General features: G+C 37.9%; 1 protein-coding gene across 3 annotated transcripts in view; it reads left to right on the forward strand.

The window, feature by feature from the left end:
• The first annotated feature begins 15,911 nt into the window (after positions 1–15,911).
• Positions 15,912–26,076, forward strand: part of LOC149832768 (putative amidase At4g34880) — a 112,456-nt gene continuing 102,291 nt past the window's right edge. Inside the window, exons 1-3 of one of the 3 annotated variants that reach the window (XM_090014703.1) lie at positions 15,912–16,778; positions 17,753–17,967; positions 18,617–18,859. In XM_090014703.1, the coding sequence (XP_089870829.1) occupies positions 16,197–16,778; positions 17,753–17,967; positions 18,617–18,859 (1,040 nt within the window). In that variant the 5' untranslated portion in view covers positions 15,912–16,196. The remainder of the gene's footprint in view (positions 16,779–17,752; positions 17,968–18,616; positions 18,860–26,076) is intronic. The other 2 variants (XM_090014701.1, XM_090014702.1) reach the window with 2 other exon arrangements.

A 26,076-nucleotide genomic window follows, 5' to 3' on the forward strand; every position in this document is an offset into this window, starting at 1 on the left:
CACCAAATCTCAATTGCCAAAATATGACCAATTAAATATGACCAATTACTACTCTTATATATAATACTCCTCTCAATATCTCTTACCAACTTCATTCCTATTCTTTGCCCTGCCTTCATGGCCATGCTTAAGAGCAGAGCAACAACCTCTATGATCATATCTATTATTATCTGCCTCCATGCAGTTCTAATTTCTCCAACACTAGCGAGTACCATTTCAAGCACAATTGAGAGAAGTGGCAAGCAACAGCTCCTCTCAAACCTACCACCCACAAATCCCGATATCACTGCTACATTGAGAACAGCCGGAACCTCACAGCAGTTCATCGCATCGCCGTCAGGAATGTACCATGGCATTTTCGTCCGGCGAACATCGGAGAATCAGACCGGAATTTACGCCGATGATTTCTGTTACATCCAGATAGTTGGCTCAGGCCACAGTGTAGTGTGGGAGTCAGAGTGCACCCCTGTTAGCACCACCAACACATGCAGTCTGGTTTTCTCTGAGTTTGGTCTTGAAATCTATGACGGAAGCAGGCCAGCATGGGATACTGATGGCAATGGAGTGAGCTTAGTGACTCTTACGATGATTGATAATGGAGATCTGCAGATCAGGGACCAAGGTGGGCAAGTGGTCTGGAAAGCAAGCGATACCCAATTGAGTAATCAAAGCTGCGGTTCAGTTGGGTCTCCTGGTTTAGCTTCCTCTTATCCTCCATATACTTCTCCTCCTTTACCTGGTTTTAACTTGCCTAATGAAGTGCAACCAGTACTTGATCAACCATACAGCCAGCAGCAGCAGCAACCCTTCTCTTATGAGCCACTAAATCGGCCATACTCCTCAGTATTTCAGCCTTATTCCTTAGTAGATAATCAGCCCCCCTCTTCATTGGATCAGCCTTATTCTTCAACAAATCAGCAGCCTTTAAACAACCACCTCCTCGGCAGTGGTTCTCCAATTACAGTTTCACTCAGTCTTCTCGTTGAATTAGGATTGTTCATTTTTGTTTTTGGGTGTTTATGGTTTTCTTCCTAAAGGCCGTGGAGATATTTATTGCTGCCTTTTGTTAATATTCTTCAAGTTGTTCTGCATGAAGAACTTTGTGCTTTGCTGTAATGAGGTATAGTCAAATAATGGTCTGGGGGCTCTAGTTCATGCTTAAAGGTTTGAACTAAATCCCGCTAAATAGTTTACTGAATTTGCTTTGTAGTGTTTTTGCATGTAATAAAAACTAAAATTTGGTGATGGAAAACACGAATCCTCTAGCACACTTACTCACAAACATAATCATAAGGAAACGATATACTAAATTTTACGTGGTTCGGTTCTTGTTGAACCTATATGTCCACAGGAAACTCTCTCTCTCTCTCTCTACACGTCCCGAGAGAGAGACTCTTCCCTCTTTTATTGATTTTCAACCAGGTACAAGAGTATAAATAGGAAACTCCATCAAGAAGGATTCTTTAGTTTTACGAGGACTTTCTTTTCTTACAAAACGTGAACTTTCCAAACTTTTGACTTTCTTGCACACCAAGGTAGGAGGAGTCTCTTCACAGGTAGACTCCTTATTGGAAAGGTGTAACAGTTGGTTGAGTTTCTATCTCCTGCGACTTTCGCAAAGTGCCTTCTTCACGTCTTCAAGTCATGAAGGCAGGATGGGCCCACATATTGTGTTTACTGAGATCACGTCCTGCTTCATCAAGAAGCACAGTTGGTGTTCACAAGAGAGTACAAGTTTTGAGACTCATGAGTCATGATGAAATATACACAATTTTTTCGGAGGTCAATTGGTGATTTTCTAAAACCAATATTCCTTTAGTTTTTTTCCCTGCTTTTTGTGTTTCGAAATAGAGTTTCTTGGTACAGAACCAACATGGATATATAAACAACAAAGGCCAAATGCCAAGCCTTCAGAGAGAGAGACTTGGTCAAGCATGGGTCGATGATTTTTACCTTGGTAAAGCAAAACTTGGCTTTAGTTACCAGAGGCAAATGGTGAAAGATAAATCTTTGCCCCGGAAAATGCACAATTGCTTCCACTTGCATTTAGATCCAAGAAAACGATTAAGTAGGGTGTATGTTTCTATGTATTCTAATGCTCTTTTTGTTTTCAACCTGCATGGTAGGTTGATTCTTTTCTTTCTTGCAAGGTGATCACTTATCACCCAGCACTATGATTTTTCAATAAAATTTTCATTTATTAAAAGATTGTTGCCCCATGAATTCCAAAAAGCTGAACCTCTGACCTATCTCACTTCCATAAGCGGTTCATTATTTGCACTTCCCTCTATAACTAGAGGGTTTTATTACAAGCTTAATTATATTTACTTGATCAGTAGTTCACTCTGATGCCACAAAATCATCTCACCATCATCGCCCATTACACATTCAAGTGACATTTTATTGATCTCTACACAACCATCACTATAACCACCGGAGTTGGTAGGTTGGCGTGGTGGCTTCCTTACTTTGGTTGCCTGTTCTAAGGAGTAAGCGATTTCGATCAAGGTTGGCTCTGAGCCCTTCAACCCACTGAAACTGATCCTGAATGGTGCACCATCTGTTTTGTTGTCGTATCCAGCAGGGACACTGATTGAAGGCTACCCTCCAATGAACACAACAGCAGCTAGAATATTGTTACATAGTGAGACCATTGCGTCCAAACAGCTGCCGTTCATCAACTTTTGGAAACCATTCATCTACAGATTCTCTAGATTATCCGCCGCTGCCTTTGCTTCTTCAACCTTGTCGGCCATCTTGATTGCTTCCTCCATCAGATCTTGCCCGTACTCTTCTACCATTTCCTGTAAAACAGGCTAATTTAGTTGCCACCTCATTCTTCCTCTTGCGCATTCAGCCCAATCTATGAATTGCAAACACATATGCCTCCTGGAAAATCTCGGCGAGGAAAATATCGGGGAAATTTTTTCATTGATGAAAAATACAGAATTATATACAAGGAAATATGGAAAACATACGGATAATAATAAAAAGAAAAAGTTTCTATCACCCTAATGTTTAATTAAAACCAAGTTAAAATGCCATATTTTCAAAGTATAGGTACTTTTATTTCTTAAACATACTAAGGAACCTGCTGCTTCAAATTGAGATCAGGTGCAATGTGATTGCACACTTTGAGTGTGCTACTGCACTGGATCACCTACTACCTGATGTTGGGCTCCACAGCTGATAGTTGTATCCCAAAGATGGTGGGTGATTAGATGCAGCATTATGCAGAAAGTGTGCAATCACCTTGCATCGTTACTGGAGTTTTTTTTTCTCAAAGTTTTCTGTTTGTTGGATAATAAACCATGATATGTACAATGGATGTTGATGGTCCCACAACATGGGAACACCTTGTATTTGGACCCTAGCTTCTTTACATAGGGCTCAAACTATAGAGGCCCCATCAAGTTGGTATCAGAGCAACTCAACACAAATGAAGTTGCCCCAATCTTCTCAAGCGTGCGAGAGAGATGCATTCCTCCATAGTGAGCAAGCTTGGGCCCTGGCTAAACAAACACAAGCCGAGTTGTACAATGATCGACAAATCTACACCAAGTACTTCACTCGGATTGAGCACACTCTAGCATTGTTGACGGATCGGCTAGAGTCATTGCACACATAGCGGAGAAACAGGGAGAACAACCATGCTAGTGTTGGTAATCATCTCTAAGAGCTCGCTGGTTCCATGCTTGGGAAACCGCCTCGTTTTGGCTTCGAGGAGCACAACCATGGTGTTAGTGCCCCAAGGTGAGATTCGAATTGCCACAACTCCTCACATTGTTTTACATGCCATGGTGTGTTGTATGACATGAGACCAGATTTCTACGTTAGTACCAATAGATGAACATAGTTCATGGTAAACCCATTTGGGAGCAATTCTCCAGCCAACCACATTGGTTAATCACCACGTGAAGCTCAAGAACCTAAAGCAAATGAAGATCTTGGATGAGTACCAAGCCGAATTCGAGGATTTATGTACTTTGTTCTCGCATGTGGATCAGATATGTTGTTAGGTTCATACACTGATGGGTTGAGTGAGCATCTATGCATCGAGGTGTTTGCAGCTAATGTTAGGACACCGGAGAAGGCCTTCAAAGTGGCCAAGATTCATAAGGAGAAGCAAAAGAGACTATGGGCCATGAAGAGGCCAAACCGCCTAGCTGACTCCCATAAGAGGGCCAAACTGGGTAGGCCCAAGCCAAATTTTTTCCAAAGTCTCCTCTTTCACACCCAAGGTGAAAACGATCACTCATGCCCAATGAAAGGGACAAATAAAAAAGAGCTATGTTTCAATTATAATAAGAAATGGTCCCAAGGCCATGCCTGCAAAATGTTCCATATCTACCAAGTAGTTGAGATTGGTAGTGAGGAAGAGGAGGAGTTTGACACCAATTCCAATGAGGAAAGTGGTGAAGAGAGTGAGGGACCTCACTCTATGCGTATCTAAGGCAAACTATGCGGACATGAGATCAATATATGGATAGACATAAGGATTTGAAAGAATGAATATATTGTCAGGATTTAAATGTATTTTTACAAAAATATGAGATGTTATGTAAATAACATATTTTTTATAGTGTTTGAATGTATAGATATATTGGCAATATTTGAATGAATGAAAATAACTTAACCTCTCAAATGATAACATTCACATATCAATGAGTGCAAAAATCAGGATATTTGTGCAATAACTTAACCTTTCAAATGATGATGTTTGCATATCAAGACATTTGTGCAGTAACTTAACCTCCCAAATGATGATGTTCGCATATCAGTGTGTGTGAACATGAAGACATTCACGCAATAACTTGACCTTCCAAATGATGATGTTCACATATCAATTTATGTGAACATCAGGATATTCATACAATAACTTAGCCTTCCAAATAATGATATTCATATATCAGAGTGTGCGAAGATTATGATATTCATACAGTAACTCAATCCCAAAAATGATGATGTTTGCATATGTAAACAACATGACATTCACACAATAACTTAACCTCTTAAATGATGATGTTCGCATATTAGTGTGCGCAAATATTAGGACATTCAGACAATAATTTAACCTCTTAAATGATGATGTTTACGTATCAATGTGTGTAAACATGAGGACATTTATATAGTAACTTAACCTTCTAAATGATGGTGTTCACATATCAGTGTGTCTGAACATCAAAACATTCGTGCAATAATTTAACCTCCCAAATGGTGATATTCAGATAATAGTAGATAGAGAATAACCAACCTTAAGAGGGAAAAAACTGGTTTAACTTTTGAACGCGGTCAAGGAAGGCAAAGAACCTATCTGCTAGGTGGAGATAAATTGCTACAGTTTAGCGAAGAAGAGGTTGAAATAGATAAGTGACAAGATCCTCTATCAGAACTGGGGCAAGCATCAACGATGACTATAGTGAGCGATGATGCAACATAAGGGAAAGCCGCACATATAACACCCTAAAATTTTAACCAAAAAATATAGCTATTTTTTAAATTGAATAATGCAAGGCCTTATCGATGACAATGCTCTAACCAGACTAAGCACTAGGGGTCTCGCTTATGCGCAAATACTAATATATATTAGCTCACTAGAACTAGCTTCACAAATGCAACAACAAAGAACAAAAACTCTTTATCAAGAAAATAGAAATACAACAAAAACATTTATTTTGGTTAGAATTTTGGGCAGATTACATGTATTTAAATTCAGTATAAGATTGGATTCAATTTCTATATTGGATTTTAGTCCAGGTCCATATCATGAATTGATACAATTCAAGGACCCAAAATCTAAGATAGAAATAAGACAATACTATTCATGAATTAATTGAATTATTTGAAAATATGATTAATAAAAATAACAAGTCTTAATAAATCATAAATTGTTTTCAACACAAATCCCATATCTAGCTAGTTGGTTCTTGGCACCACCCATAGCTAGGAGTATACAACAGGCTAAGCAACCCAATGGGCCAAGCCGACCTGGCCCGCCATGGATCGGGTTTGGGACAAGGTTTTAGACATGAGCTTGTTAGGTACTGGGCCGAAACCCGACCCGTTATATATGTGAGCCAGGATTGGGCCGGTTTGTGAGCTACCGGGCTGGCCCGATGGGCCAGAGTTATTTATTAATTGTTTAATAATATAAAAAATTTAACTATTGCATAGTAACTTGGTAGCTATTACAATTTACCTAATTAGTTATATTAATTTTATGAAGCCTAAAAAGATAATTAATTGGGTGCATAGGAAGTTGGGAACTTGTTAATTATTACTATTTATAAATGGATTTGGGCTGAGCAAGGCTGGACTTGGTCTGCTTCACATTGGCCTATTGGGCCATGGGCTGCTCTTCAAACCTGAGCCTGTTAAGAACCAGGCTAAAATCTGGTCCGTTAGTAAATGGGCCGGGCCATCTTTGAGTTAGATGTCCACCCCCACTCGTAGCATCTCGTAATCACTTCAGCTCATCCACTCATTACCTAAATGATTATGATATATGGGTCAGACTCACAGAGTCTCAGTAGGAACTTGATAACAATGCATTTATATACAGAACTAAGTATACATGAAATGTACATCTTTCAGAACACGTATAATGCAATATAGTAATCATGACGCATTCCAAAGAATAACTATAGAAGTTAAATCTATGCAACATATTTTAAAACAGGCACATAGTCAAAATTGAGCTTTTATATATTAGATTATATTTTCAATACAGGTTTAACACAAATACATGCGCTCAAATATAAGGCTTTTGTTTTTCTTTCTTACACTCATGCGGGTAATCACTGATTACTATCGTCGAGTCAGATGAGACCACTCAGAGGTTTATTATGCTATATACTTTAGTAATACGAGTGACTACCTGAAACAGATCCAATGGGGGCAGTCCATGACTGAGAGAGAGATCCCCCAGATGCCATAAAAAACTAAAATGTATCCTAAACTTTTATAGAAGACATATACATACCACTTAAGACATATTGATAGTCTAACCCTTAACTTCGTGGACTGTGACGAAATGCAATGCCTTGCATTTAAAAAATATATAAAGGGTCTATTATATTTTATCACATATGTCATTTAACACTTCATGACTTAATAGCCCAAGTACTCCTTCGGGGTATCTTTCCACATCACCTTTTAGGCATAAGCATCATACTACCCATTCATGGTAGTTACACAATTTTATTAACTCATTCATGTTTATAACTTATTCAACATGCTTCAGTGCTTTTAAATCAGTTGAACGTTCATACACCCTAGTGCCTTTAAACCAACCAGACATTCATTATTTTATGTATGTATGCATATTCTTTTTATAACTTGGTGGACTTTTAGCACCCCATGAGTTCTTTTCAACCCCTTACCCATTCATGAGCAATCCAATGTGCATGAATGCTTTTATCTTATAGGATATTATAATCACATGCCACACATCTTATACGTGCACTTATGACACCACATTAATTCTTTTAAACCACAAGCTCGTCCATGAGCATCTAAATGCATCATACTTTTTATGTCATATAACACATCATAATATTATATAATATCATGTTGCATAATATAACTTTATAACATAACATTCAAAATATGTTTACAAGTGACGACACATTCACACAATCTCAATAGGCCCATATACTGTATATCAGTATATCATGTGTTCATCTGGTTCACTTCTAGAACTATGCCATGTTCATCTGGTTCACGTTTGGAACCATGGCATGCATTCAAACACAATTTCCTAATTTGGGATTGTTAGCACAAAATTTATTTGTTGTTGTAAATGTTGTTATAAATCATACAAAACGATTTAAGTTATAAGATTTTCATATATATTACATGCATATTGGCAAAAACCCAGAATTTGTCTCATTACAGAACAAGAATTAAAAATTATGTAAGCACACATTATTTTATATTCATGGAACAATCATATCCAATTATGTATTTTCAATGTAAAATCAGTCATAAATCATACAAAATGAATTAAATACTGAAATTTTTATAGTAGGTGATTGATATGTTTGATTCAAGCTCACAAAAACCCAGAGTTAAATTTGATTCCAACATAGAACTACAAATCATGTAGTATCTGTTGTTTTTATTAATTGATAGAACTGGTTCAAGAAAATCATAAATTTTGGAGCAACTTCCCCGATTTTTCATTTTCAAACCATTTGGAATCAACCATTAGGATTTTAACTCTGCGTTCTTCTATATCCAGATTAATACATCTTAAAATCTTATTCACAGATCTTGAGTATTCTAAGATATATGATTTTTACAAAGTTTTTCTGTATCTAAAAAGTCCTTGTTAGGATAGGATTCCTGTGTCAACTTGCAGTGGACATATATCCTAAACCACTACTCATCTGAGTCTAGGATTTGGATGAGAATTACTTTTATATATCTGAAACATCCCCATAATTTTACAAGATTCATGGGTTCATGATTTTGGAGAACCATATTTATTATCAATACTGGTCAAACCAAAATACATAGAACAACATGTTGTTTTCAAGAAACAAACAAGAACTTCATGATTTTCATCAAGACCATAAGGAAAACACATTCAACGATTTTGATCCTTAAAAATATATCAGATTCATTCATAAAAATATCTAATCAAGCTGTAACATAGAAATATAGTACATACCATAAATAAAAAAAAATATCCAATGTTTTTCTGTAAGAGAACACATTTTTTTCAAAATCAATTTTCGAAAAAAGATTTTTGGTTTTTAAAACCTTCATGTACTACACCATATCCGTTTCTACATGTATTTAGGTTGATATGCATGCTGATACACATCCAAAATTATCTCATTGCATGCTCATGTATCTAGCCCTATACACACGAAAAAAGTTATGTTGTACCTAACTCCAATAGAAAAATCTATCAGAAAGGCTCTTTCACAATCGTATTCACCAACCGAATTTTTTTATATGCACTACTAAGATGCATCCACACTAGCTTCCACAATAATCTTCTCTAAAGAGGGCATGTGGGAGGAATGAGGAAGAGGGAGTGAGAGATAGAGAATAGATAATAAGGAATAGAGAGAGTAAAACTAGAAAACTAAAGGAAACTAGGGGTGGTGTGTGATAGTAAGGAAGTAAGAAGCTCCTTTTTATATTTTTTCTCTTAAATTTTTAATTTAATTAAGAAAAGTCTCTAATTATTTTCTAATGTAAATTTTATTTGGTTTTCATTTAAATTTCATGTCTATTTATAAATCCTAGCTTATTAGGATTCTTACATAATAAAAAAATCATTAGGTACATTAGCTAACTAGGTCTCTTAATAGAATAAGAAAACTCATAGCTAGTTGACTTTAACTTAAACTAGTTAGGATTTTTTGAGAAAATAGGTTCGGACATCCCACCCCATGGGTTCAATTTACTAAATTAAATTTGAAATCAAATTTAAATTGAAATTCAAACCTCAAATTGAAATTAAAATCTAAATTGAAATTCAAACTAAATTTGAGACATAAATTTCATCTTTATTATTAAAAATTCTCAGGTGTTACAGAGCAGATGAACTCTGAGATATAGAGTAGGGAAATGATCTCAAGATCTTATGCTCACTCATTTAATGATGAGAGAACACAAAGGTTTGCAACTACACTCAAAGAGGCCCGAGGGCTAGGAGACATCTCAAGTAGGTCCCAAACAATCCGCAGATCGACTCTCACAATGTTCCTTAGCATGTTCCAATGATCTGTCATAATGAACCACAATAGATATGTTCTAATACCATGTTAGAGAGAGTGAGAGGAGAGACACTATTACATGATTTTATTGGAAAAAGAAGCACAAACCGAATGCAACCACTTCTTAAATGGAGGCGATGGGAACAAAGTATTTAAAAAAAAGAACACTTCTATGCCTTGCACATAACACATAGAATAACTCCTTTCACCCGAGCTCTAAAATAAATCCCTTATCATCTAAGGGATACCATACTATATATATTTTGATTCACAAGAGCAAGGGATAATAAAGAAAATAACGAACACAATAAAAAAGAGGTACATCAATTTTAACGTGAAAAACCCTCTCAAAATGAGAGGTAAAAATCACGGAGTTGAAAGCAACCCAATAACAACTCCACTATATGATATAAAGAATGGCTAAAAGGGGGCATACACACTGCATACCCACAATAATCCCACAAATCATCATAATAGAGAAACAACAAAGCAAATAAAGAGGTGAAAGTGAAAGAATGTCACCTAATCAATAGTGATGACCTTCCCACAACAAAAACCCTCTCTCTTTTGCTCTAATCTTTACAAAACAAGGAGATAATAAAGAAGATGAAGAACACCAACAATCAAAGCTTTTCTTCTCTCTCTCTCTCTCTCTCTCTCTCTCTTTCTCTCTCTCTTTCTCACAATCTTGTGGAAGCCCCACACAAAACAAGAGGAAGAAAACCCTCTTCCCTCTCTTTCTTTCTCACTTTTCTTCAAAGAGCAAAACCCAAAAGGACTCCACTAAGCATACGGGCCATCGTGCCCTCTTTTCTCCTTTTTCTTTCTTTTTCACTTTTTCAATTATAGTCTCTCACTTCTTGCTATTTTGCTCATTTTCAAGCCTCAATAAAGATGCAAGGTGAAGTGCATCTCTTCAGCTTTCTTGGATCGGGTCCTCCACATGGAGGGGACTCAAATCCAACACATCTCCCCCTCACCGACTATGTGGAGGACTTCGCCAAACAGGCGATAAAGCAACATACTTCAAGCTTACCACAAGGCAACTCTTTGGTCATCATATATACACCATTATCATCTGTATGAATCTTCTCAAGCTTAAGTAGCTTTGCATCTAACACATCACATATCTAATGATACCTCACATCAATGTGCTTCGACCTTGCATGAAAAGTAGAATTCTTGCCAAGATGAATCACACTCTGACTGTCACAATACAAAACATAATTCAATTGAGTAAAACCAAGTTCTTGCGTAAATTTCTTCATCCACAGTAACTCTTTACTGGCCTCTGTCACTGCAATGAACTCTACTTCTGTAGTCGATAGTGCTACACTTTTCTGAAGTCTCGACTGCCAAGACACTGCACCACCTGCTGAAGTAATCAAATATCCAGATATAGACTTTCTAGAATCAATATCACTTGCCATATCTGAATCTGTATAACCTACTAAAGTAGGTTTCTGCTCACCAAAATAAAGACACAAATTGCTTGTATCTAGAACATATCTCAAAATTTATTTCACAACATTCCAATGCTCTCTATTAGGATTTGAGAGAAATCTGCTAACAACCCCAACTGTATGAGTTATATCTAGCATCATACACATCATTGCATACATCAAACTGTCAACTGCTGAAGCATATGAAATCTTTTGCATATCCTCTTTCTCTTTATCTGTAGAAGGACTCTGATTCACACTCAACTTGAACTGTGCTCCAAGTGGGGTGTTTATTGTCTTTTCCTTGTCCATGTTGAATCTTTGAAGTACTTTCTAAATGTACTTCTCTTCTGATAGCTATAACTTCTTTACCTTTCTATCACGAACAATCTTCATGCCCAAAATCCGACTTGCAGCTCCCAAGTCCTTCATGGCAAATGATTTTCCCAACTCTTTTTTCAAGTTAGCAATTCTTGAGGTGTTCTTGCCCACAATGAGCATGTCATCAACATAGAGCAACAAAATGACAAAATCATCATTTGAAAATTTCTTTACAAAAATACAATGGTCTGAAGTAGTCTTCTTGTAGCCATGCTCCCTCATAAAAGACTCAAACTTCCTATACCACTGTCTGAGAGCTTGTTTCAAACCATACAAGCTCTTTCTCAATCTGTAGACATAGTCTTCTTTTTCTTTCTTCTCAAACCCTTCAGGTTGCACCATGTATATCTCTTCCTCAAGATCACCATGGAGAAAGGATGTCTTCACATCTATACGCTCAACTTTCAAATCAAGACTTGCTGCCAAGCTCAAAACAACTCTGATAGAAGATATTTTAACAACTGGGGAGAAGATCTCTTCAAAGTCAACACCTTTCTTCTGACTAAAACCTTTTACAACCAACCTAGCTTTATATCGTGGGTGTGACAAGTTCTCATCTCGCTTCACTCTAAAAAACCAATGATTCTTCAAAGCCCTTTTGCCTTTAGAAAACTGTACAAGTTCAAAAGTATGGTTGTCATAAAGAGATTGCATCGCATCTTTCATTGCTTCAATCCACTTCTCTTTATGCACATCTTGCATAGTTTCATCATAGCTCTCAGGTTCTCCACCATCAGTCAACAAGACATATTCATGTGCAGGATATCTAGTGGATGGTTGTCTCTCTCTAGTAGATCTGCGAAATGGCTCTGCAGCTAAAGAGGAACCTGTCTCATGATGCTCAACATCATCACCATCAGACATATCTGACCTGTCAACATTCTGCTGCGAATTTTCAACATCCTCATGTGTGTCATCTTCAACTGAATTTGAGAAAGATGACAAAAGAACAAGATCAATATCAACCAAGTTGTCACTGCTCTGAGATTTTTCATTCACCACTTTCTCAATGTCTTCAATGGTTTGGTCTTCAACAAAGACAACATCTCTGTTTTTGACAAGCTTCTTCTCAATAGGATCATACAACCTGTACCCAAACTCATCCTGACCATATTCTAAGAATATACATTGTCGTGCCTTTGTTTTCAACTTTGTCCTTTTATCTTTAGGAACATGCACAAAAGCTTTGCACCCTAAAATACGTAAATGGTCATAAAAAATATTTTTTCTAAACCAAACTCTGTTAGGAACATCACCATCTAAAGGAACATGAGGAGACAAGTTAATAACATGAGCCACTGTGCACAATACTTTACCCCAAAAAGGTCTTGACAACTTTGCCTCTGACAACAAACATCTAACTCTTTCAATAAGAGTTCTATTCATTCTCTCAGCTACACCATTCAACTGAGGAGTCTTAGGAGGACTCTTTTGATGCCTTATACCATGCATCTTTCAATACTCATCAAATAGTCTCAAATATTCACCTCCATTATTAGTTAGAATGCACTTCAACTTCTTCTCTATCTGTCTCTCAACAAGAGCATGAAATTGCTTGAATGCATTAAACACTTGGTCTTTTCTCTTCAAAGCATAGACCCATAACTTTCTTGAATGATCATCAATGAAAGTCACAAAATAAAGTGCAACTCCAAGTGAACTCTCTTTCAAAGGACCACATACATATGAGTGAAGTAATTCTAAATTTTTCTCTTTTTTTGATGAAGGATGACTCTTGAAAGATACTCACATTTGCTTCTCAACCAAACAATGAGTACATCTTTTCAACTTCTCTTTCTTCACTCCAGGAAGTAGATTCTTTTTTATCAAACATTTAATGTTGTTTTCGCTCATATGACTCAATCTCTTGTACCATAATTCAACTGAATTCTCATTTTCAGTCACATTCACAACATTCATTGAAATCGATGCATGCAAAACATACAAACCATTGCACTTCTTTTCACGAGCCATAACCAATGAGCCTCTAGTGAGCTTTCACTATCCATCATTTAATGTGCTACAAAAGCCTTCATCGTTAACCTTTTCCGCTGAAATTAAATTCAAGCGAACATTTGGCATATGCCTAACATATTTAAGCATCAACATAATTCCATTGGTGGTTTGCAAATTTATATCACCAACACCAACAACTTTAGACAAATCATCATTGTCCATTCTCAACACTCCAAAGTCACCGAGAGTATAAGTAGCAAAGAACTCTCTATTTGAAGTAACATGGAGAAAGACACCACTGTCTATCACCCTACTAGTATCATGACTAGTCAAGTTCACCACATCATCATCATAGACACCAACTAACTCAGTCGAAGTAGTCGCGGTGACACGATCACTATTCTCATTATTCTTCTTTTCTTGCTTTTCACAATTCTTGTTCTCTCTTTTCAACTGAAAACAATATTTCTTAATGTGCCCATTTTTTCTGCAATGATGACACTCCATATTCTTGTATCTTGATCTTGATTTTTTTCGGCTTTTATCTCTACCCTTCTCACCCTTAAATTTATTTCTCTCCCTATTCTCAGTGACAAATGCCTCTGATTGTTTAGAATAGCCTTGAGATTTTTTTTATCTCTTCATTGAGGACACCGACTTTAACAAGCTTCATAGAAACAACACCATTAGGAGCAAAGTTGGTGAGTGAGACCCTAAATGTTTTCCACGAATCTGGTAGAGTAACAAGCATCCAAAGCCCTACAACTTCATCTTCAAATTTAATACTCATGCCAGACAACTGATTAATAAGCCCTTGAAACTCATTCAAGTGGTCGGCTATAGAGCAATTCCTTCTTTATGCTTGAGTTGCACCATCCGTCTAAGCAAATACAATTTGTTGTTGTCGGTCTTCGAAGCATATAAATTTTCAAGCTTAGTCCACAATGTTCTTGCATGATTCTCATGTTGAATATGATTGTAGACATTCTCATCAACAAATTGCTGAATAAAACCACATACTTGCTCATGCTCAAATTCTCATTCTTTATCACTTTTAGATTCAGGTTTTTGAATAACAAACACCGAAAGATGCATAGCCTTAACAAACAAAAGATCTTTCATCATGTTCTTCCATAAATTATAATTTGTGCAATTCAAACTAATCATCCGACTTGTGCTTATATCCATTCTTGAACTTGAGGCTCTGATACCACTGATATTAAGAAAAAGAAGCGCAAACTGAATGCAACCACTTCTCAAATGAAGGCGATAGCAACAAAGTATCTAGAAGAAGAACACTTCTATGCCTTGCACATAACACATAGAATAACTCTTTCCACCCAAGCTCCAAAATAAAACCCTTATCATCCAAGGGATACCACAAAATATATATATTTTGATTCACAAAAGCAAGAGATAATAAAGAAAATAAAAAACATAATAAGAAAGAGGCACACACCAATTTAACGTGAAAAACCCTCTCAAAATGATAGGTAAAAACCATGAAGTTGAAAGCAACCCAACAACTCCACTATGTGATATAAATAATGGCTAAAAAGAAGCATACACAATGCCTACCCACAATAAGCTAACAAATCACTATAATAGAGAAACAACAAAGCAAATAAAGAAGTGAGAGTGAAAGAATATCACCTAATCAATAGTGATGACCTTTCCACAACAAAAGCCCTATTTCTCTTGCCCTAATCTTTACAAAACAAGAAGGGGATAATAAAAAAAATGAAGAAAGCCAACAATCAAAACTTTTCTTCCTTCTTTCTCCTTCTCTCCCACTCTCTCTCTCTTTCTCACAATCTTGTGAAAACCTCACACAAAATAAGAAGAATAAAACCCTCTTCTCTCTCTCTCTTTCTCACTTTTCTTCAAAAAACAAAACCCAAAAAGACTCCACTAAGCATATGGGCCATCGTGCCCTCTTTTTTCCTTTTTCTTTCTTTTTCACTTTTTCAATTTTAGTCTCTCACTTGTTATTTTGCTCCTTTTCAAGTCTCAATAAAGATGCAAGGTGAAGTGCATCTCTTCACCTTCTTTGGATCGGATCCTCCACGTAGAGGGGACCCAAATTCAGCAGATTTGGCCATTGATGACCTACATCGATAGAAGGAGACAAAGATGTGTTAATATAGCACACAATAACCCAACGTAGGAAGGACCAAAAAATCAAGAATGAGAGCCCACAAGGGAAGGGCTGGCATAAAATGAAGAGAGGATCCAGAGAGGATAAGGATGAACCTGGCTTCCAGGGTCATCGTATCCTTATCCTTATCTTCATCAGATGGCCATGGCCACCGGGATAACTTAAGCAAAGACGACGACAACAACAACAACAACAACTTCGTCCCAAACAATTGGGGTCGGCTATATGAACCAAAAGGAAAATCATTCTGGGTCTCCGGATAACTTAAGCAAAGACAATTTTGTTTTTTTAAAAGGCAAGCTGGGTTAGGCATACTTTACCCGATTTGAATTTGCAACGTCCCAACACAAGGTGACGTGCACTAACTGCTCTTGTCAGGGAGCCCCCGTTGACCAATTGTGGGGTTTCTCACAGGAGAGTGGGACAAGGGTGGATGATTTCGATAAAATATAAACCTGTTAAGTTAAACCTCCCATTCCATCACACTTGTGCTTTACTACCAGTACCATCCCTATTTTTGGGGCAATGAGGCGACTTCTTCATCCAAGCCATAGAAACCCGTTGCCCCTTCTCTCCCTTACCCTCTTCCTCTATTTCTTCTTCTTCTTCGTCCGTGTTTCTCCCAATAGCATCGATGGTGACGACAGGACGGCCGGCGGGTTCGAGATCAGCGAGGCCACCATCAAGCAGATCAGGTCGGCCTTTGACCGGAACGAGCTCACCTCGAGGGAGCTGGTGGAGTACTACCTGAGGGCCATCCGGGACCTGAACCCTCGGCTCAGGGCCGTCATCGAGGTGAATCCAGAGGCGCTGGCCCTGGCGGACAGAGCCGATGAGGTGCGGCGACTGCAACCGGGCCGAGCCGGGTCGTGGCTGCACGGGATCCCGGTGCTTCTCAAGGACAGTATCAACACCAAGGACAAGCTCAACACCACGGCGGGGTCGTTCGCCCTCCTGGGCTCGGTGGTCCGCCAGGACGCGGGCGTGGTGGAGAAGCTCAGGAGCAGCGGGGCCATCATCCTGGGGAAGGCCTCCATGAGCGAGTGGTACAACTTCCGGTCGACCTCCGTGCCCGCTGGCTGGAACCCCAGAGCCGGTCAAGCCATCGTAAGTTCTTTGCTTTTTTCTTTTTTGAACACGGATCCCATAATTTGAAATAGGATGGGTTCCATCCTATATTCAATCCTAGCCATCTAATCAACGGCTACGATTGATCCACATTTTCACTGGATGTGGACTGATTCTAGCCGTCAAGATGGTTCCACTGGATAGCTAGGATCGACATAAGATGTAACTCATCAAATGATGGGATCCGTGTTCCCCATCTGTGTTCGGGTCAGCCAATGTTTTGGAGCCATGTTGTTAGAATCGAATCGGTTCTTCACCGGTTTTCTAGAGAATGCCCGAGTAGATTTTAATATAACTATAATACTTGTTAGCTATTTGATTGTTTTAGGTATCAAAATGGATATTCTAGAATGAGGTCATTTTTCATGCATGTTGTAGCGCTGCTGCCGCCGGCTGACAGCCACCCATCTCAACGTTTCTAGAGCCCATCTCAATAAATGCCAAGATAGGTGGCTGTCAGCGGCGCTGGATGATGCAGCGCTGACTGCATATAATGTGAACACTTTCAGAATTTGATTGAACCCTAGCTGTAAGTCATTGAACCCTATGAGATTTTAGATCTTACTGTTTAATGCTTTCAAACAATGTATTTATTTTTGAGCTTAGCTCAGTAGGTTTAGACATCAAAATTTATTAATTTTTAATTTAAAAAACACATTTTTTAAAAATAAGACAGCTCGAGCTCGGCTCATTTAACTCATGCTGGCCATGAGCTTGAGCTTAGCTTGGCTTGCCACAAGAATCAAGAATGAACACCTGTTTGGTTCGTTCAACTCAGTTACCAAGCACACACAAACACACACATGCGCTCACCTCCTAAGCTCAGCTTAGTCGACCAAGCCTGGTTAGCATGGGTCAGCCAACTTCTATTGACAGCCCTCTGTTTTGCTGTTTCCTTCTGCAATTAAGATAATAATCAAAATCTTGTGCTGATGATATCTGTGGTGAGAAAGAATCCGTATGTGGCAGCGGCGGATCCATGCGGTTCGAGTACAGGCTCTGCCATAAGCGTGGCTGCAAACTTGGTGACGGTATCACTGGGAACAGAGACCGCTGGCTCCATCATCTGCCCCTCCAGTGCAAACTCAGTGGTTGGGATCAAGCCCACAGTTGGTCTCACCAGCAGAGCAGGAGTTATCCCCATTTCTCCTAGACAGGACACAATCGGGTAACCCCAAGCAACTCAAAATGTGGGTGCACCATCTCTCTAAAAAAAAAAAAAATAAGTGGTTGCACCAACTTCATCTTCATAAATTTCAGGATGGACAAGGTTCATTCAGAAAACCGTGTTTCATCATCTAAAGAATGAAGTGAATGAATTATTGCTAGTCCTGTTGGATCACAGTCTGCCTTCTTATGGAGTACTACCTAGTTCAGAAGACCTGCTACACGTTTGCTTGGCCACAAACGAGAATTGTTCTTTCATAATGGTGAGAAAATGATTCTCATTGCCCATTTCTGACGTGCAAGTAAACGTGAGAAAATGGGTTCAGTGATTCGAAGTCAAACTTGGCACAATTTTACTCGATTTTTTATGTGATTCCAAATCACATTGTCCACCTTGTAATTTGGAATCATACGATTCGAATCACATGAGATGCAAGCAAACGTGTTAGATTGCGAAAGTTGCAATAACCAACTATCTAAAGTAGGCAATCCATTGTAACTTAGGTGGCTTTTCTGTAAAGTAGGCAATTACTCCAAAGAAATGCAAAAAGAAATGATGAACCGTGGTGATGCTATACACAAACTTAACTATCGTTCAATCTTATACTGGACCCCTTAACACCCTTTTGTTTTCCTCTCTTCTTGCGTAGTCCCATTTGCAGAAGTGTAGCCGACGCAGTATATGTGTTAGATGAAATCGTAGGATATGATGCAAGGGATGAGAAGGCAACCAGAAAAGCTGCAAAGTTTATTCCTGTTGGTGGGTACAAGCAATTCTTGAAGAAGGATGGCCTTCGTGGGAAAAGGCTGGGGATAGTTCCACAACCTTTCTTCAACTTTTCTTCTGAACCCCAAGTTTGCAAGATTTTTCAGGGCCATCTCAACACACTGAGGTAAATGAAAATTTATGGCACACTGCCATGAACATCTTAATTGTCATAAGGTTCCAATTTTTCTTTCTGAACTCTAAGAACATCCTGCATTTTTTTTTATATTTACAATGACCAACCACCCCCAGGATAAAAAACCTAGTCACCCTGCCTTTGCCTTCTGTACTTACAGCCGCTGTCCTAGGAGCCTAAAACTCATTGGCATATTCCCAAAATCAAAACTGGAATTCAAATACGTACTAGTAGATGCCATGGATGAGACGTGCGGGTGTTTGGCATTCTCTTCAGCCTATCGACGCCCACGATGAGCCCAGGCCTTAGGTTGATAGTGAGCAGGACCCTGAACCCTTAATTTGAAAGAACGGGACCTTATGGTTCTCATCATGCAACCAGACCCTTCTTATAGCCTTCAAAGAGAGACTTGCAGTGGGAGGAGTGGGTTGTTACCACTTCTAGTGGTTAACATACATGGGCAGTTGCAATAATTGCCCTTAACTCTCATGAGTCATGCACCACCCCCATGATGTACCCATGTCAAATCAGGTCACATTAGGTTGAATCTTATCTATATTTCAATATTCTCTTACTTGACCCTTTGACATGGAAAAACATTATATCAAGGTTTTACTGTTATCTTAATTCAATTTCAATGAGGGTTCAGATGCTATATCTTTTATCACAATAATGAATCATACTAATAATGGAGATGAACATTTCTTTATGAAATATCATATTTCCATGTACTACAATACAATTCATTTTTAGTGCTTTAACATGTTAAGATTACCTTTATAAATAGGTTGATCTCTAACCTATTTTGTTGGTCCTTTAATATTGTTATTATGCTATTCTCTCTAACCATATGAGAGATCCTTTATGCAAAATCAATAATACATAAAATTATAGAGAATCAATTGATTTCACAAATGTGATCACATAATATATTGTCATACATTAGAAGGAATAAAAAAGACCCATCCCCTTTAAATGTTGGGAATATAATCCCGGTGCTAGCCCCTTTGTAAGGGGATCAACGGTCATTTTCTTTGTACCAATTATATCAATATATATCAGATGATTCTCAGTCATTTTTTTAACAATAAAATATTTTAACTATATGTGTCGACACAAGGTTGAGCTATTGTTGTTATTTGAAAATGACACAGCTGCTTCATTATCACAAAAGATCTTTAGTGGTCTCTCAATAGAGTTTACAATACCAAGACCTATAATGAAGTTTTTTATTCAAATGGCCTGAGACGAAGTCTCGTACAAAATAATAAATTCTGCCTTTATGGTATGAGAAACAATTGTAGACTACTTTCCACTTCTTCATGAGACGTCACCACTTGCTAATAGGAAGATGTATTCAATAGTAGATTTTCTACTGTCGAGACATCCTCCTAAGTCCGCATCAGAGTATCCAATGACCTCTAAGTGGTCAATTTTTTTGTAGGTTAACATGTAGTTCTTCATTTCTTATAAATAACGCATGACCTTTTTCGCTGCCTTCTAGTACGCAATGCCTGAATTTGATTGATATCTACTAAGCATTCCCACATCAAATGCTATATCAGAATATGTATAGGTCTGTGTGTACTGCAAACTCCCAACCGCTAAAGCATATGGGATAATTATCATCGGAGCCTTTTCATTATCATCCTAAGGACAATCATTTAAGCTCAATTTATCCTCTTTCACTATGGGTGCCGAATCAAGAGAACAATTCTCTATCTCATATCTTTTAAGAACCTTAAGGATATACGATTTTTGAGAGAGTCCAATGATACCCTTAATTCTATCATGACGGATCTCGATTCCAAAGACATATATGACTTCATTCATGTCCTTCAGAGAAAAAAAATCTTTTGTCTCATGTAGTAGACTCAAATCATTAGTTGCAAGAAGAATATCATCAATATATAAAACCAAAATTATGAACTTACTCTCACTAGTCTTAATGTAAATGCACTGATCAACAATATTTTTAGTGAATCCAAAGTTCATAATTACTTGATTGAACTTTTTATACCAGTGACAGAAGGCCTGTTTAAGTCCATAAATTGACTTTTTCAATTTGCAAACTAAATGATTCAAGCCTTCTACACTGAAACCAGGAGGTTGTTGCATGTATAACTCCTCTTCCAGATCCTCATTCAGGAAGATAGTTTTCACATCCATTTGATGTAACTCTAAATCAAAATGAGTTACGACATGATTATCCTTAACGATTTCTTAGTTGAGATAGGAGAAAAAGTTTCATTATAATCAATGCCCTCTATCTGTGTGAAACCTTTTGCAACAAGTCTAACCTTGTACCTCTCCACTTTGACCTTTAGAGTTTGTTTTGGTCTTATAGACCCACTTACAACCAACATGTCTAACTCTATCAGGTCGAGGTACAAGATCTCACTCTTGGTTCTTTGCCATAGAGTCAAGCTCTTCTTTTAAGGCATTGATTTAATGTGTTGATCTTTCACTTTCAATGGCTTCAGCAAAGGTGAAGGGATCATCATCAATATCTATGAAATTATTGGACTCTTACAAATACACCACATAATCCGGATGGATAGCGAATTTCTTAGTCCTCGTAGACCTCTATACAGGTGCTACTGGTGGTTCAAAATAAACTTCTGTATCCTGTTGTTGTTGTATATCCTCGTCAACAACTGACTCTATTTGGGATTGATGTTCATTGACCAAACTTTTCTTGACATTATCCAAAGGGACAAAGATAGGAAAAATCGGGTCCTTATCCTTCGCAGGTATGAAACCTGAATCTTGCATTTCCTCAAAATCAATATTTTGAGATGCATCTATCTCAATAGAATTATTTTCAAGAAATCTCGCTTTATCTGTTTTCACTATTTTTGGTGTATAAGATTGACAATAAAACCTAAAGCACTTTGATCTTTCTAGATAACCAATAAAAAATCCACTAGCCGTCCTATGATCAAAGGCTTTTATATGTAGGTTATACAATTTAGCTTCAGTTGGACATCCTCATATGCACATATATGACAAAGAAGGTTTTCTACCTGTCCATAACTCGTAAAGAGTCTTTTAAACAGCCTTCGTAGGAACCTTATTCAAAATATGCACTACTATCCTAAGAGCTTCACCCTACAAGGTCAAAAAAAGATTTGAGTGATTCAACATTGCTTAAACCATTTCTTTAAACGTACGATTTCTTCTTTCAGCTAAACCATTATGGTAAGCACTATCAGGCATGGTATACTGAGGTACAATGCCTTCTTCTTTTAAAAATCATGCTAATGACCTTTTCTTTTGTCCCATCTCAATGAAACAACCATAATATTCGCCACCTCTATCAGACCTGACAACCTTAATAACTTTATCAGTTTATTTCTCTACTTTTTTCTTGAAGTTCTTCAAAACCTGAAAGACTTCTGATTTTTCAAATAATAAGTAGAGATACATATACCGTGAGTAATCGTCTATAAAGGTGACAAAATATTTTTCACCCGTATAATACGGTGAAAAAGGGTTACAAACATCCGTATGCACTGTCTCTAACTTTTCATTATTGCGTTTGACATCTTTCTTATATGTATTAGACTGCTTATCCTTTATGCAATCAACACATGACTATATTCGTGAAATCAAGGGATTCAATGATTCTCTGTTTTATGAGTCTTTGGACTCTCTCTTTCGAGATATGTCCTAACCTTCGATGCCAAAACAAGTAGGATTGATCTTCCTTTAGACCACGTTTATTGTTAATCATTGTGTTCTCAACAAAATGAGATTCCTAAATTTGGAATTCGGTTTTTAACTGATATAAACCATCACACACATATGCAAAACCTACATTAATAATTTTTTTGATAATAACAAGCTTGGAGCTTTCAAATTTAAAACTAAAACCAAACTTATCAAATTTTAAAATTAAAATCAGGTTCTGACTATAGGATGAAATATAAAATGTATCAACCAAATCCAAAATGAATCTTGATTCCAACACAACTCTGCAGGTCCCAACGTTCTTGACGTGTGAACGCATCTTATTTTCTGAGAATATGCTTCTTTCATGCTCTGTTGGTTTCCTTTTATTTAGAAATGCCTGCAAAGAGTTGACAATGTGCACGATGGCACCAGAATCAATCCACCAACTATGCAATAGAACATGAATCAAATGACACTCATAAGAAATGAATGACTTATTACTTTTATTTTTGAGTTATTTTTTATGCTTCAAGCAGTGCACCTTCTTATGTCCCTTCTTCTTGCAAAAGAAACACTTTATAGAAAAGCCTCATGCCTGGGATTTGGCTTTCGTCTGAAAGTTAGAACTCTCTTCAGAGGCTTTCTTCTTGTTCTTTCTTTAGAAGGAACTTTTCTTTGGCCCCAGCCTCTATTTTTTCTTATGAGAGGCCATATGTGCACTTGGCACCCTCTCACCCTTCAGTCTCTTCTCTTTTTTAACACACTTGGACATGAGGTCATTAAAAGATCACTCATCGTTATGTGTGTTGTAGGAGATTTTGAAAGATCCATATTCAGTAGGCAACAACGTCAAAATCAGATGGACAAAGAAAGAATCGAAAATAGACAACTTCATGTCATTCAGTTGAGATGCAATGTTCCTCATTTCCAAAATGTGCTGCCAGATGTGACTGTCACCACTGTATTTCATAGATACTTGTTTGGATATTAATGTACTGGCCCTTGCCTTATTAGAAGTGACAAATTAAGCCTCAATGGCTCCCAAAAATTGCTTCATTGTCCTGCAGTGAGGAATGATGCCTCAAATATTCTTAGCCATTCGATATTGCAAAAGTAATAGGCTAAGTCTATTCTAACGCTCTCACTTTTCAGAGGTAGCCTTCTGTTCGTATGTACTCTGTTCTGTAAGAGCGGGAGGTTCGTCAGTTCTAAGGGCTAAATCAAGATCCATGTAACCTAGAGTGAACAACATTATTTCTTTCCAATCTAAAAAATTAGATCCGTCTAAAAGAGGAATGTTACTAGAACCGTCGATAAGGAAAATACTTGTTACAACAAGGAACAAAAAAAAACTTTATTATTGCTCAGACGAGACTTGTAATGAAAAGGTAAAAATGCGACCCTTTATTATTCATTTTTTTTGAGACAAACATAGTTGAGTAATTATCGTTTCACTTTGGTGAAAACGACAATACTCATAGTTGCTCCGTCTCTTCAATTAACAAGGAATTGACTTCAGTTGGTAAAACTAACAGATTATGTAACCAGAGGCAATTCAATAGTGTACATTTGGGTACAAACATGCTTCATGGGCTGGAATACACATCTACTATTGTACCCTATGTGAATTTGGAATACAACCTACCTTTGGGTAAAATCATTGTTTCATAAAGTCATACACAATCATAATAACAAATCTTAATGCGGTCTAAAGAATCCTTAATCAACACAACTCATATCACTTTGGTGATTTCTTGAATCGGTCAATCATGATCTTTTACCGAAAATATATTCGTATTATAGAGCATGCCCATGCACACATGTTAACGCATGTATATTCATGACAAAATATACATTATATCATCAAAATGCTAGTTCATGCTTTAACTTATATGCATAAACTAATTTTGATGATAAAATATCATGAATTTAGTCATAATTCATGCTTAAAAATATTACGCATAATTTAACCAATATAAAACACATGAATTAACATGCATAAGTCATGCTTTCTTAACAATGAATATTTCTAAAACATAAAAAATAACAAAAACAAGCTCATATATGTAAAACCCGGTGTCCTTAAGCTAGAACCTGTCTAAAAATATCCCAAACCGGTCTCAAACGACCCCGAACCGGTCATCTAAGAGCCTGAACCAGTTCTGGACCTAATAAACTGGTGCAAAACATAAATAAAAGCTCATAAAATCCTATAACCGAATGAGAAAATCTTTGTCTTTTCATGAATTCATGAAAACAGGATCTCTATATCTTGAAACCGATGAAAAACTGTAAGGAAGCGATCGAAAATGGCTCTAAACCGGTCTCAGAAAGAGTTGTATCAGTCACTGGTTCGTTTCAAGTGTAAATAGTGTTTGGATCCTATTACGGATCATATCCGATCTAATTCAGATCTAAATTTGATCCATAAAAGAACTCGGGTCTGACCCGGTCCAAACAGGATCTGGGTATGACCTGTTCCATACAGGATCCAGGTCTGACCCGATCCAAACAATATTCGGGTCAAACCCGATCCAAACAGAATCCAGGTCAGACCTGATCCATACAAGACCCGGGTCGAACCCGATCTGAATTGGACCTGGTCCAAACATAATTCGGGTTAGGCCCGGTCCAAAAAAGACCCGGGCAACCTGGTCCATACTAGACCCAGATTTTCCAAATCTGACCCAAACTCGGACAAAACCGAGATATCGACAGACCTTATCCACCCAAAATGGGTCTGGATCGGGCCCCACTACCGGGTCAGAATACCCAGTCCAGCTTACCAAAACAAAACCGATAATACGGCTAAGGGTTTTTCGGTTTCTGAGATGGTTTCTCAGAAACTAAAAACCACCACCACGTCGCCCCTCGGCAAGCCTGCAGTCATCGACACCAGTGGTCGGCCGAAAGATCACCGGTGATGGCGATTCCCACCACATCCGATAATCATCGGCGATGGCGAACCCCACCCGCCCGACTATACTGAAAACATGTGTCGTCGCCCCCCTTTCAGAGGACGACACCGACAAGCCCGCCGAGAACGGCGATTGTCTAGGCCGCCGACGATGGGGATTAGCTTGGCCTCGCCGGCAATGGTGATCAACTCCCCGGCAACAACAACTGAATGGTTATAGGTAAGGGTCTGCTTTCCCCCCTTTTTTTTTAGAAACTGAAAAGCATACGAGACGCCGGGCAACCACCGACACCGGTGGTCCCGTTGGCGAAGGAGAGCGATGCAGACGATGGAAATATATAAATTTCCAGTAGAAATATATAAATTTTTAGTGTTTTACAGGTTGAGGCCGTAATGAATTGGGTATAACTGAAGAATGTTAGTGAGATTCAGAGTTTTCTAGTAGATATTACAGGAAATTCATACAAGATTTCTCACAACTCACCATGCCTAAGATGAAACTCCTAAGGAAAGGAGTGAAGTTTGAATGAAACGACAAATGTGAAGAGAGCTTTCAGAACCTCAAGGCTAAGCTCACAACAACACCGGTACTAACCTTGCCATCGGAAAGCAGGGG

The sequence above is a fragment of the Nuphar pumila genome, chromosome 7 (assembly GCF_984573655.1).
Source record: "Nuphar pumila chromosome 7, dmNupPumi1.hap1.1, whole genome shotgun sequence".
NCBI lineage: Eukaryota > Viridiplantae > Streptophyta > Magnoliopsida > Nymphaeales > Nymphaeaceae > Nuphar > Nuphar pumila.